At 36.1% G+C, this 13,546-nt stretch overlaps 1 protein-coding gene across 8 annotated transcripts in view; it reads left to right on the top strand.

Annotated features, from left to right (window-relative positions):
- Positions 1-13,546, top strand: part of SLC4A10 (solute carrier family 4 member 10) — a 151,148-nt gene that overhangs the window by 101,653 nt on the left and 35,949 nt on the right. For 7 of the 8 annotated variants that reach the window (XR_009963294.1, XR_009963295.1, XM_062611058.1 and 4 more), the window contains 6 exons: positions 5,064-5,155; positions 9,640-9,797; positions 10,453-10,540; positions 11,047-11,193; positions 11,735-11,835; positions 13,195-13,369. Coding sequence is in view for 6 of the 8 variants with exons in the window: in XM_062611058.1 (XP_062467042.1) it covers positions 5,064-5,155; positions 9,640-9,797; positions 10,453-10,540; positions 11,047-11,193; positions 11,735-11,835; positions 13,195-13,369 (761 nt within the window). In the remaining 2 variants the exon portion in view is untranslated. The remainder of the gene's footprint in view (positions 1-5,063; positions 5,156-9,639; positions 9,798-10,452; positions 10,541-11,046; positions 11,194-11,734; positions 11,836-13,194; positions 13,370-13,546) is intronic. The other variant, XM_062611055.1, reaches the window with a different exon arrangement.

The raw sequence follows: 13,546 nt of genomic DNA, 5'->3' as shown, positions 1-13,546 counted from the left end.
CTAGAGACCCAGCTCCCTCAGTCTTTCCTCATAAGGGAGATGCTCCACTCCCTTAATCATCTTAGTTGCCCTGCGCTGGACTGAAGATTGTAATAGCTGACTTGCAAATAAGATTTTTTTTTTTCTAAATGGAAAGGAATCCATATGGTCTAGAAAAATAAGCAGCTTATTTTCTGATTCAGTTTCCTTTGGTGTGTCAGTTGCAGCCAGTTTGTTCCTGTTAACCTTGATTTGTATCTGAATAAATTGTTCTTGTTGTCTGTCATTGGCATTCTAGATGCCTCTTGGGTTTTGATTAATAAATACAGTAGACATAGTTGAGTGTCTTGAGCTTTAAGTTTTAGGGAGCTAATAGTATGTTGCATGTGACATTGATTTGCTGAGATTAATTTTCTGGTTTTTTTTTCAGCTGGACTCATAGTCTCAAAATGTGGTACCTGTCATCAAATGCAAACTTCTATTAGTGTAACAAATATTAACCTTATTTTGATGGATTGCAATTTTTAAGTGGCTTGGCTTTGCAGGATATAATATTTTTATGTGAATTCTTGCTCTAGTCAAAGCTCTGGTGATTCCTCATTATCTGAAAAAAAAAACCCAACAACCACTCTTTTTTATGTATACAGTTGAAAATATAATTTTAAAAACTGTTCTGATACTGGCCTTTTAATACATACATAAGCTTTAGCACCCATTTTGGTGTGGTTTTCTGTTAGGTATTAAGTTCCTTTGTTTAGCAGCTGAATATTTCAATGGCACCGCATTGTTCATTTGTTTGACTGATACTTTCAAAACTCTGTGGCTCTTTGATGGATTCTCAAAGAACGCAGCTCTTCAGATGCGTTATCTATATGGACTGCAGGATAAATCAAGGTTTTTAAACTTCAGATTTATAAGGACTCAAAGTACTACATTGCACTCTTAAATACTGTATTTACCCCCTACAATGCGTAAATAAATTTTGTTCAATAGAGATGGAATAGAACTAGCAGAGACAGGGCATGGAAGAGCTTAATAAGTGGCAAGGCTGTTGTTGCTCTTATTTACTCTTAGAGTTTGATAGTTTATGCCTTCACCATTCTTACCAGCTTAAACCCTATATTGATGACTCAAAGAAGTAAGAAACCATTGTAAGTATTTTTTTTCAGAGCAGGTATTTCAAGCCTAGCTAGGGTTTGGTGGTGGGGTTTTTTTTTGTTTGTTTAATAATTTTTTTTTGCACGTAGTGCTTTGAAAGCTCCTATATCATAAAGGTTAAATTTGGAGAAAACATGGATTCAGTGTACCTGTATTCCAGAGACAGTTTGATGCTGCGGTGACTGCTGACATTTTGGTGGAAATCAGAGAAGAAATGTTTTTTGTTGTTTGGTTTGGTTAGTAGGTTGGTTTGTTGTAGTCTATATATGATGTGATAGCTCTCCATTCACATATATCTTGAATTGATTGTTTCTTCTTGGGACCGTCGTGGTGCCAAAAACTGTGTCCTTAATTCAGAGGAAAAAAAAAATCAGTTCCTGAAATTAAAAGGGGCTTGAAAATAAAGCGCATCTATAATTACCAACATACTTTAGCAAACTGAGTGTTTTTAATGACTTTGGAAAGCCAGTCTAGCATGGTGGTGCCAGTGTTCACTAGGTTGTCATCAGTGTGATTCTGGTCCTAACCCATTGAAAGTTACTCATGTGCTTCACAGTATTCACCCCAAAGATACCTCCTTTAAGTCAGTATGAAATTATACATAAAATTAAATATGAATTTTTATGACTTCATTAATCAGAAGTAGAGGAAGCTACCCAATATAAAACCAACTATGTAGCATTGCAGTCCTGCTGCTAGGAAGTGGGTCACCATAGCATTTACCTACTACGTAGTGCAAAATATATAGACATTTAGTAAACTATGTGTGTATAGGAGCAAAACTGTCTCAAAAAACCAGTACTTTTAGTGTTAACTTTTCTGTTGAAGGGCCATGCAGAGACCTAGTTCCAGATTCATATTTTACTGACTTTACTGTTGCACAAGAAACACATTCCTGCAGTTTAAGATGCTCTTTAAAAAACTGTCTCCATGTCTGTCATGTGAAAAGTAAAATTACCTGTCTTCTCTACCGTGTATTTTGTTTGATATTCAATACAGTAAAACCCCCAAACTTCTTGTTCCAAGATTCAGAAAGCTGTCTCAAGATCCAGAGCTATTTAAACGTCTCTTACTGCCTCAAGGTAAAACTCATGTTCTTTCGGATTACTCCAGCATATGGGTAAATCAAAGTTTGAGGTCTTCTGTTGGCACAGAATAAGAACATATGCTATTCTTATAAACTTCACATACTTACTGGTTGTGGCTTTTATTTCCTACCATGTATATTTTTACATGTTTTTCTCCTAAAAGAAAAGTGGACACAATGTTTAAAAGCTAGCCTTTGGACTGTTATGCTAATTGCTTAGAGGCTTTTGACACCTCCAATTATGATGTTAAAGTTTCAGTATTCGTAACAGGTGGTCCATGCTCTGACTCCTTTGTTGGTCAATATTTTTATCTCCCTGGCAGATATCCCTGCTCTCATTTTCTTGAGATTTTGGTTCCAGAAAAAAGAAGTATAAATGTAAATCTCTAATTAGCAGCAGAAAGATAATGAACTACTATTTCTGTTGCTTTCTTGTAACATCTTTATAATATAGTATGTACATTAGTATTAGTAATTATTACAAGTATTTCTCTTTATATAGATCCTAAAATATGGAGGAGTGTGTAAAAGGAAGAAATTAAGAGTTAGGAAGGACTAGTATTACTACATTTACAGTTTTCTGGGAGTAAGATAAGGGAGAAATTTTCCCTGAGCATTTTAAAGACTTCTCTTTTAGAATTAGTGGAAAGTTTGGTGGTTTTTTTTTAATATTCTTTAAATCTTCAGAGTGGTACTGAAATAAAATTTTTGTGTTAATTATTTTTAATAGTTATACAGGATGATTTCTGTAAAAGTAATCCTAAATCTGCTAAATAAACAATACAGAAAAAATTACAGTGTGAATTAGTGTATGGAGATCCATAATGTAAAGGTGATGGTGTAACAGTGATAGAGCTCAGTGTTTTTCTTTACGTTCTAATTAAAAGGCAAATTGAATGACCATTTATAGGCATCTTGCATATTTAATAATTTCTAGCTTCAGATTTACAAAAGTTGTATCTTGTGACATTAAGGAATTAAGTCTTTTAATGTGAACTCCTTTAAGTTACATTAATATGGTGCTTTCTGAAATCAGTCCTTTGTTCTTGCCATATGTAAATTCTAATCCTGACATATTTTTGTCTACTTGGTTAGTTTAACATGCTTGTCATGTCTGCTTTTTTTTACCATTCTCTGTTTATTTCACTGTAGTGCTGAACAAAAGCCGTAATTTCTGTTCCTGCTGTGATCTGTCTTTGTCCTGAATCAGAAATTGGACTATTTACATTTTTAAGATTGATACATTTAAAAATAAGATTCCTAGCAATACATTTGAAAACATTTTTTTCCTGTACTTCTTAATCAAAGTGAAATATCTCTGGCTATGCTACCAAGATGCAGCACAAGGGTCTGAAAACTGTTTTGTGTTATGGGAGATTTGCATAGTGGAAAACGAGATGTTGATTTTCATGAAAACCAACCTTTTCCCTGAGCAAGTGTTACAACTGGGAATTCATGACCAGCTTAAACAAGGATACCGTAGTGCTCAGCTGTGACAGAAGCTGGATAGTTAAGGAATTTAGCAGTGGCTGAGAGCCTCTTGCAAGTTTCTGGTCCTGTTTAGACTGGATCCAGTGAAGTGCTCTGTTTCCTGTTTGTGGCTGAGGACATGCTTGAACTGAAAGCATGTGTTTGCAGTGGTGTAAGGGGACCCACCATGGCTTTTTGAGTTGCCCAGACGACATGCCTAGCTGAGGACTTTCTGACTGTCTTCAAGTATCGTGAACATATGGTCTTAGTTACTGTGCAAGTTTAGGTTGATTTTCACCAGAACCAATGTTTTCACATCATCATTTCTCAGTCATATGAGAGACTTTATTTGCTATGGAAACAAATATATGCTGGGCACGAGATCCTGACTCTGGGCCAGTTGGACTCTGTAGTTATTCCTGGGTATGTGTTAGGGCAGTAAGAGATAGTTGGCTCACATATTTAGTACTTTTTCCTGTACTTTGTTGTGGTGTTCAGAGCTGTGCACGGTTCCTGCCGTGCCAGGGAGGGAGGAAGAGTGCAGGCAAGCAGGGAATGGTCCACCTGCGGGGTTTGTGTGCCCTTAGTGTGTGGATGGTGGCCTGTGGCTGCGGACGGGGGCAATGTTGGCATGAAGTAAAAATATGCTTTGTGTGACATATACTTGTGGCTTAATCCTGTTTTTGAGCTTTTGCTGGGAGAATATATTGGTCAAAAGGCTTTACCGTTTGCTTATGAGATTGAGGCATGTTTAACCGCTTCTCATCTTGAGATATTTTTAAAACTTCTACAAAGTACTAAAGCCTCACTGGAATTTTTTGAAAATGTATTTGCTGAAACATTTGTTTTACACAAGACAATAATCACATTGTTCAATACTGCGTTTTCAATACATCTGTTTTTATAGCAGCCCATTTTTATGCTGGGTTTTGTAGCTGTTGGTATAAACAGGGCATTATTATGAGTGAATTTATGAAAACTAATAATCCTGTTTTATTCAGTGAGGAGTATTTTTGTAGACAGATATTATCCAAAATTGGCAGCTCCTGAAATTGCTAAGAAACCCATGTGAATAGCGGGACTTTCATCAAATGTAGTATCTTAAAAATCATGACCTTTAATTGGCATAGAAAGCTTGTCTTCCAATATATTAAAGAGTATCTTTCACATTTTTAAAATGACAACTGCACATGATGAATGTTCTGTATTTTGAGAATGTGCTGTTCTCAATAAGTATTTAATTAAAATGCCATGTTTGGATGCTTCATATACATGTGATATGAAATGTATGTAGGTCTTTAACAAGTTGGATGTTGCTTTATTTATTGAAGTAATTGTTAGTAGTCTGTAATAATGGTACTTTTTTTAGCAGGTCAGATTGTTTCCCCACAGTCTGCTCCAGCCTGTATTGAAAACAAAAATGATGTGAGCAGAGAAAACAGCACTGTTGACTTTAGCAAGGTGAGTGTTTGCTGACAGTGAAAAGAGCTTTCTGACTACCAAATAGATCTTTTAAATTAAATCACATGAATCCATGTGAATTGGCAAAAGCTATGAAGTGCAAATTTTCCTCCAACATTAGTTTTGTGTGCATGGCAACACAGTTGTATACAACAAAAAAGAAGTTTTCATTTTCTTGATAAATTACTGTTAACAGGAAATCACAGTTTAGAAGTGTGGATAAATTTATTGCATGACAATATCATAGGTGTGCAATTTGTAGGGGGATTTTTTACAAATTAACAGAATTACCTAAGTAGGAAAGTAATTCGGAATTCTTTTAATTCAGATTTACCTCTCAAGTTTTTACTGTTTTAGAAGTAATGCCTGAATGCAAACTATGCTTTTTATAACCTGAACTCGTGGATTCCAGATGTCTCAAACAGAATGTGTTTCTGTAAACCTATAACTTAATTCTTCTGGCAAGCCAAGATATTTCAGTACGCTTCACAAAAGATGTTAACTGTGCAGTAGTGGAGATTGCAATGACAGTTCAATGCTAGATAGCAAAGAAAAGCAAACAGCTTCTAGGTTTTAATGTAGAGGAGAATCCTAATTTGTTTAAGAAGTCTCTATGTACCTAAAACAAACTGTCACATTAGGTACAGATGACAGACCTGACAGGGGTAGATGACTTCAGCTGACACATTAATACAACAAAGGTTGAGGAAGTGAAGAAAGGTGATTTAAACCAAAATTCTGAAGAACAACACTTTGTTGAATCTTAATGTTAGTGCAACTGTGCTAAAAGTAGAGTTATGTGATTGCTCCATCTGGTGCCAGACTTATTTCCTAGCAGCAGTAGCTATTTGCACCATTCGAATTCTTGACTGAACATGCCAGACTAGGAATGGTATATGGCTAAAATAAAGATGAGAAACAGATCTTTTTGTCAAAGACAGAAGAAACGGGCTGGGGATGTGGATATGGACCACATTTCTACAGAGGTAGCAGGGAGATCTATAAACAGCAGCAAGTTGTTAAAAATGTAATGCTAATACTTTAAAATTATTTAAAACTAAGATTATGATGCTTTAAAAAGTCAGGTATGATTTTGTTTTCCCAATGTTTATATCTAAAGTGTTAAATAAAGCTAATTGTTTTGGCAAGATTTCGAATATCAAGATACAAAATTTTGTGAAGGATATAAATAAAGCTGTCTGTTCAAAATTAAGCTGTGCAGAGGTGAGGCTCATAACAACCGAACGGGAACAACATGACTTTCAGTAGTGCTTTTCTTGCATGTTTCCCCAGTTGCTTTCAGTGTTGTGGGGTCAAAATCCCAGTCAGTTATCTAGCTGCATGATGTTTGTATCAAGTAGGATTGGAAGCTGCATCCTTTAGTAGTACTGCATCTTTTCTGATCAAAAGAACTCTTCCTATTTAAACTGGCCTGAGAAGAGATCGACATGTAATTTTTTTTACTAGCTTTGGCATTATTGGATACCCACAAGGAAGTGAGGAATATGAAAGGAACAGCTTTTGTTTGCAGGAATAAAATAACAGTAAAGGATTGTAATCTAAGTATCTTTTTTTACTGCCTTTAAATAGATCCATTTATCCTTTTGAAGATGCATAAGTACAATTTCCCCTTGAAATGTGCTATTGCAATAGCTCCCAATGGTTATAATTGGAATTATATGCACAGATTGAGAGGAAAGTAGAGCGGTACACTAATTTTCTCTTGAGTATTGTGATTTCTTGCTCTAATTTTGTTCCACATATTAATTTCATTTATCTTCTACAAAAAAGCACCCTTGACTACCTCACATATTCTCTCCTTGCTAATCTTTCTCCCTTGGGCTACTTCAAATATTCCAAATTTTGGAGTGGATTCAAAAAGCTGACTTAATCTGAATACAGCACTGAGACTGTGTTGATTATATTGGCATCTATTTATGAATAATGGAAGGCATGGCACTAAATGCTGTCTTGAATGTTACTTTAGCAGCACAGAGAGGGAGACATAGTTTCTGGTGTTTGAACTTGTAAATGTGTCACTCCTCTCCCTCTTGGGACACCACTAGGACTTTGTATTTTGGGGGTGATAAGGAGGTGATCTGTCACAGCACCACTTGATCCTGTATCTGAGCAAGATAGGGATGGCAGTTTAACAACTGCATCTGGCTGGTCTCTGCCTCTTATACCAGAGTCTGAAGGGAACCCTATTTGTCCTTAAATACAAAATATATGAAGAGTCCGTAGTCTCGTCCCTTCTCATGGCAACATTCCTATGCTCCACATGGAGACATTATTTCTGAATTAAACCCTGATCCCATACTGACAGTTTGCTTTTTTCCGACACCATGTGAAATAATTGACTTGCTTTGAATACTGGTCGGCCTTGCCTATAAATGAGTCTGGTTAGTATGTGTCATGGCTTTCCTAAGAAGTGATGTTGGGTATTTTCTGTTTGTCTTCATGTCAATTTATGTTTGGTTCTGGGGAAGGCCTCCACCACCATTTTCAGTCCTTGAGTTGCCCTGGAGTGGAATGGCCTCCACATCAGTTGTTTAGTTCCATGTTTATTTGGAGCTTACTGGGACTATTTAGTGCCAGGTCATGAAATGTGGCTTAGGTTAGGGTGCAGATGAAGATCCACGTGAGGTCTCTACAGTTTAAGACTGCTTGTGATAAGGGATGTATAATGGATAAGTTAGATGAAGCCTTTGAAAGATGCAGATTCTGCCTTTGCCCTAAATTCACGTGAGGGCCACCTCCGCTCTTGTTGTGTAGTGGAAGTAACACCCGGGTTTCAGGTGTATTTTCCCAGTTTGATTCTACTCTGCCAGCTACTTTCCTTTTAACTGGGGCTCCCTTTACTACCTAGAATATTGTGGATTCTCAAGATGATAAATAGTACAGGAAACATAACTGGAAATACTTTCTGGTAGATAGAAGACTGAATGTTTTCCTTCAGGTCTGAATCTTGATTGTGTGATCTGTATGTTAGTGGGACCTTAAGGTGACAACTGTAACATGTTGTACATAAGACATTGGTTATTAAGTGTTAAAACTGTTCACAAGGTAAAATTTGTACTGAATGCACATTGCTATAGACCTGAAAGACTGCTTCCTTTCTCTCAGCTATAAATGATCTATGACACCAAAATTAGGTGCAGAGGGAATCTGTGTTGGTTTTGTATTTAACCCTGAAGACTTATTTTGTGATTTCAGTGGGAAATAGAATTTAGCTCACTGATACTTTACCTGGAAAAAGTACTTGGTCTCCAACCTTCTAGGTTGATTTGTTGCTTGTTTAGCTTTATGAGGCGTTTGATCATGGTTCTAGGTTACTTTTGGAAGGCATTAGACATCTCTCTGTGATTTCAGAAAAATAAGATTTCATTACACAGGCAACTGTGTTATATCTGAATTCTGATTTAGTGCCAGAGCCATTTGCAAGAAAACAATTTTCTAAATATTACCAAAAACTATGCAAACTAGTACTGACAGATGGCTGTAAGATAGACATTAAAATGGTCCACTTTAACAGTTTATATTGGATTTGGTTGCTGTTGTTGTGTTTAGATTAATAAAAGGAAAGCAAATGACAAAATTCATGCATTTTGAAATGTAGACAATACTGGTGCATAATGAAATCAAACATACATTATATATGCTATTACTGCATGTTGAACTTTGTTACAGAGTAAACTCTGGACTAATACTAAGGAAATAAATACAAATGAACACATTCCTAGGCAAATACTTTGAGTTTATGTAGCGACATCGTGGTGAAGCTGTTTGTCTTTTCCTGATTTTCTGCTGTCCCCATGAAAGTCAACATCACTGCCTTAAATCTCCAAAGCTTTTATTCTGCTTTGTTCTTTCAATTTACTCCTGAGACAGTCATGGTCATAGCTTATTTTCAGTTATTTTCAGCAGAAGGGCAACCATCTTTCATTAAATCCCAAAACAAAAATACATCTCAGTCAGAGTAGTAGAAGGAAAATTACGTGTAGTGGAACCTGGTTTTGTTCTCACTGAGATCATAGTGTGGGAACTGTGAAGTATGAATTCATGATTTCCAGAATTTTTAATTATAGACAAATTAGGTGTCTTCATTTCTTCTGCTGTTATGACTTAGCGATTCTGTTACGAATTACTGATGCTGTTACGGTTATTGATAAAAAGTAGTACTAGGAAATTAATATTGTATTCCTAACAAAATTTCAAATGTGTTTTTTTGTCTTTATAAATTAATTCTACTATATGTAAACTGTGTTTCCAAGAAAAAAATCAGTCAAATGATGAAAGACCAGTTGCTTGGTTTTGAGACACATTTTTACTTAAAAAAAATACTCAACAGACAAGAAGAGTAGAAACTGTATAATTGAAATGTCTAAGATCATAGTGCAGTGACCAGAGAGTCTCTATCAACAAATAGTGGAAAAAATACCTGTTAATAGCTTTTGGGTTATAATTTAATATACTTTTCCCAGGTTGACCTACACTTTATGAAAAAGATACCGCCTGGAGCTGAAGCATCAAACATCTTAGTTGGTGAACTGGAGTTCCTGGACCGTGCGGTTGTTGCTTTTGTTAGGTTATCCCCTGCAGTGCTGCTTACAGGAGTAGCAGAAGTTCCGATTCCAACGAGGTACAGTTGTTTTTATTTCTCTTCGTGTTTTTCTCAGTTTGTGGAGGCAGGGTGATGTGACCTTCAGCTTTTGTCAGTTACTGAGTTGCGAATTCAGTTCTTTCTTTAACAAAGACACTTATTAGACACATCTGAGAACTTCAGTTATTTCATGTGGACCTATCCTCCACATTTTATCGAACCTCACTAGCCCCAGGCCTAGAGTAGATGCTATCCAGAGCCCTAATGGGAGTAAGAATTATTTAAAAATTCATTTTATTCAGGGTAATTTAACTTCCCCAATATTGCACTAAAGTAGCCCTATCAGAAAATAGTTGATTCTATTGAGTTAATAGAATTAAATAAATTAATATGTTCTGTACATAGACTATAATTGCATGTATTTATTATGTAAGATGAGGTTATGTAAGGAGGCTTTGATAGTCTCAGTCAAGTCTGACTGTGAAGCTTATGGTATATTTTTGGAAGTTATTTTCATATTTTTTTCTAACTAGAGCTTCATGTTTAAATGCATGTGTGAGGATCTTGAAGGAGATTATATATAATATTTGTCTTAGAAGTTCTTCTAGTCCAGTTTTTAAGTTTTTCTGCAGTGTATATAGTTACTTTCAATCATCTATCCTTTGAAATATTGCAATTTCCCTTTTATTTCCAGATTTTTGTTTATTCTTCTTGGACCACTGGGTAAAGGGCAACAGTACCATGAGATTGGAAGATCAATTGCAACACTAATGACAGATGAGGTATTTTTATTCATGGCTTGGTTTTAGTCATTTTGTACTGGCTGAGGAGGTTTGATATGGAATCTCCAGTGTGGAATTGTCCGAATGAAATGTAGCTAATCATTCTAATGAGGCACAGAATAGCATTCTACTTCATTTCATGATTCTGTAACAGCCCAGATTATGCTGCCATAAGGAGATAACAAAAAGAGAAACAATGTTCATAAGCAAAATTATCCTTAAAGAGAAGATTCCATTTTACACAGTTACTTTCTGGTTGAATTGTGTTTAAACTGTAGAACCTCTATAACATTTAGCACCCATAAGGATGCTTTTCCATAGCAGCTGGAGCTGCTATGAAAACTATTTAATAGAAACTCTATAGTCAGTTGAAGCCGAGATTGTTTGGTAGGAACTGTATGAAGTGCTTTCTGTTCCAGAGAAAAGGGGCCATTGTGAAAAAGGTTATGAGAGTATTCTTTCTCCATCTCTTTTCCTCCTGCATATTTGTCTCCCATTTTTCACAGGTGTTCCATGATGTTGCTTACAAAGCAAAAGACCGCAATGACTTGGTGTCTGGAATTGATGAGTTTCTTGATCAGGTTACTGTTCTCCCTCCTGGAGAGTGGGACCCAACAATTCGAATAGAACCACCAAAAAATGTTCCCTCTCAGGTTTGTACCCTGTAAAATTCAGACACTTTTAAACGTTGTGATGAATTTTTACTAGGTAGAACTAAGTCTCATGAGTTTAGCATTTATCAGAGTCACTGTATAGACATTTTGTGTGCTCTTTTGTTTAATTTGCTTTAAAAGAACCCTTGTCTTGCAAGCATATGGTATAGCAATGACATTTTGTGTAGATCAATATTAATTCGCTCCTGAATGAAGACAGATAGTTGTATCTAAAGATTCAAGGGTAATTGGTCATAAGGATCTTTGATTATGTTGATCAGGCATGGTTTACTTTTCTTCTAAGCTTATTGCAAGAATTGATCAAAGCTGCCTGACTTGCTACTCTTTACAGTGTTTTCTGATACAAAATTTTCTGTGATCTTTAAATTTCTTAGACCACAATTCCTTCTGTTCTGGTTAAAGAACTTCTCTTAGAATAAAATTTGCATGTTTAGTCTTTCAACTCTCAAAGCCTGTTTCCTTTGCTAAAATTATGTTTTGGTTGCTAAGACCCATGCAAAATATCTTTTCCTTCTGGTAGGAGAAGCGCAAGATCCCAGGCGTGCCAAATGGAACTGCAGCCCATGGGGAAGCAGAGCAACCTGGAGGACACTCTGGACCAGAACTGCAACGCACTGGAAAGTTAGTGAAAGCATATGCAAGAGTTTAGGTGTTTTAAGTGATGCACTTCAAATGAATCATAATGGTCTGGTTCTCGCTCAAGTGACTGGCTTGGCATATGATTTTTATTTGGGCATTTTTTCCTGATTCATGAACCACATGGTTGAAAATGACACTACATGCTAATTTGCAGAGAGAGAGAGAGGACAAAAGGATTTGAGTTTTCACATTGTATTTATTGCAGGCTGCTTTCTCTATTATTTATAAAGTTCAGATCTTTCTTAAACCTTATTAATATTTCTTACTGTTGTACAGCACAAAGGAAAAGTCGGGAATATTCTTGTGCCATGCGTTACGAATGCTTACAATTATTTTGTAGTTGAAGTTTCTGGGTTGTACTGCTCTAGCATTTGTTTTTTACCTCAGTAAGCCATGATACGTCCTGGTACATGAGGCTATGATTACCACAGTGGCTGCAATATACACACATCAGAAGCAAGAACTTGCCCCAAGGAATACTTAAGTTCTCTCATCTAATATCTTGTGGTGTACACGCATCAGCTGTTAGTGGGGACCATAGTGCAGTCTAGTTGTGCTATAGGCTTTTCTTTTACCTTGCTGCCAATTCCTGCCTGCATAAGGCTAAAAGATTCAGCTGCAGTTTTGGTGTGCACAGTGAGGCAAAGGAGATGATGGCCTGTAAGCTGTTCTCTTACCAATAAACCTGGTAATTGATGGCTTGAAGGATTGTTCTGATATTTAGGGAGATGGTAGCACTTTATCTTCCTCTTTAACCCAGCAACATCTGATACTTCGGGTGCCTGTGAGAAAAAGAGCATTGTGGGGATATTTACTTTAACTATATTGTAAGGGAGCATCTGTTCCTAAATATGTGATTATATTTAGCATAGTGTAAATGACAAAAGATGTCAGTTCTTGTCCTTGGAAAATTGTGGCCTACATTCAATTCTATCATCAAGTGTATTGAGGAACAGGTTCGTAAATAATGTGAAACTCTATATGTAGACATGTAGGCAAACGGGCACTGTGGTGGCTGATTAAACAAATGGAAAGAATTATTCCACATAATAAATAAGGTTTTATGTGTGGGAGCTAACAACTGTTCAGAAACTTTGCATCTGGATGATCAGATGAAGATTTTATGAGAGAAATAAGCAAATCAGTTTGTTTTAAAAATGCCATTTCCTGATTAAAGTTATCAAGACAGGGTTCCCAGAAGCTTTTTTTCTGGGAAGATGAATTGTAAGAGTATGTATCATTTGATCAAGGAACAATAACTTCAATTTATTTAAAGCAATACTATGGAAGAAAGTTTGAGATGCCTTTTTCATTAATTTGACCTCTTCTAATTTTTTTTAGATTTTTTGGAGGATTGATTTTAGATATAAAAAGGAAAGCTCCCTTCTTCTGGAGTGACTTCAGGGATGCTCTCAGTCTGCAGTGTCTGGCATCATTTTTATTTCTCTACTGTGCTTGCATGTCTCCTGTCATCACATTTGGTGGTCTGCTGGGAGAAGCAACTGAAGGTCGTATAGTATGTGTTAAATCTGAACTTTTAAAACAAATTTTCCTAGGTTTGTGGTTAGTATTTGCTTACTGTTGCATGAATCACCTTTAAATATTGGTTTATATTCAATGTTTAGAAGGCTACAGAGTAAGATATTGCAAAAAGAATCTGTTTAAAAATGTATGGACACTTCTTTCTGTATCA

Source organism: Pezoporus occidentalis, unplaced genomic scaffold (genome assembly GCF_034315485.1).
Source record: "Pezoporus occidentalis ecotype Australia unplaced genomic scaffold, CSIRO_AGI_Poc_V1 ctg150, whole genome shotgun sequence".
Lineage (NCBI taxonomy): Eukaryota > Metazoa > Chordata > Aves > Psittaciformes > Psittacidae > Pezoporus > Pezoporus occidentalis.
The sequence above is the reverse complement of the archived record's forward strand: the minus strand, read 5'-3'. Positions and strand labels throughout refer to the sequence as shown.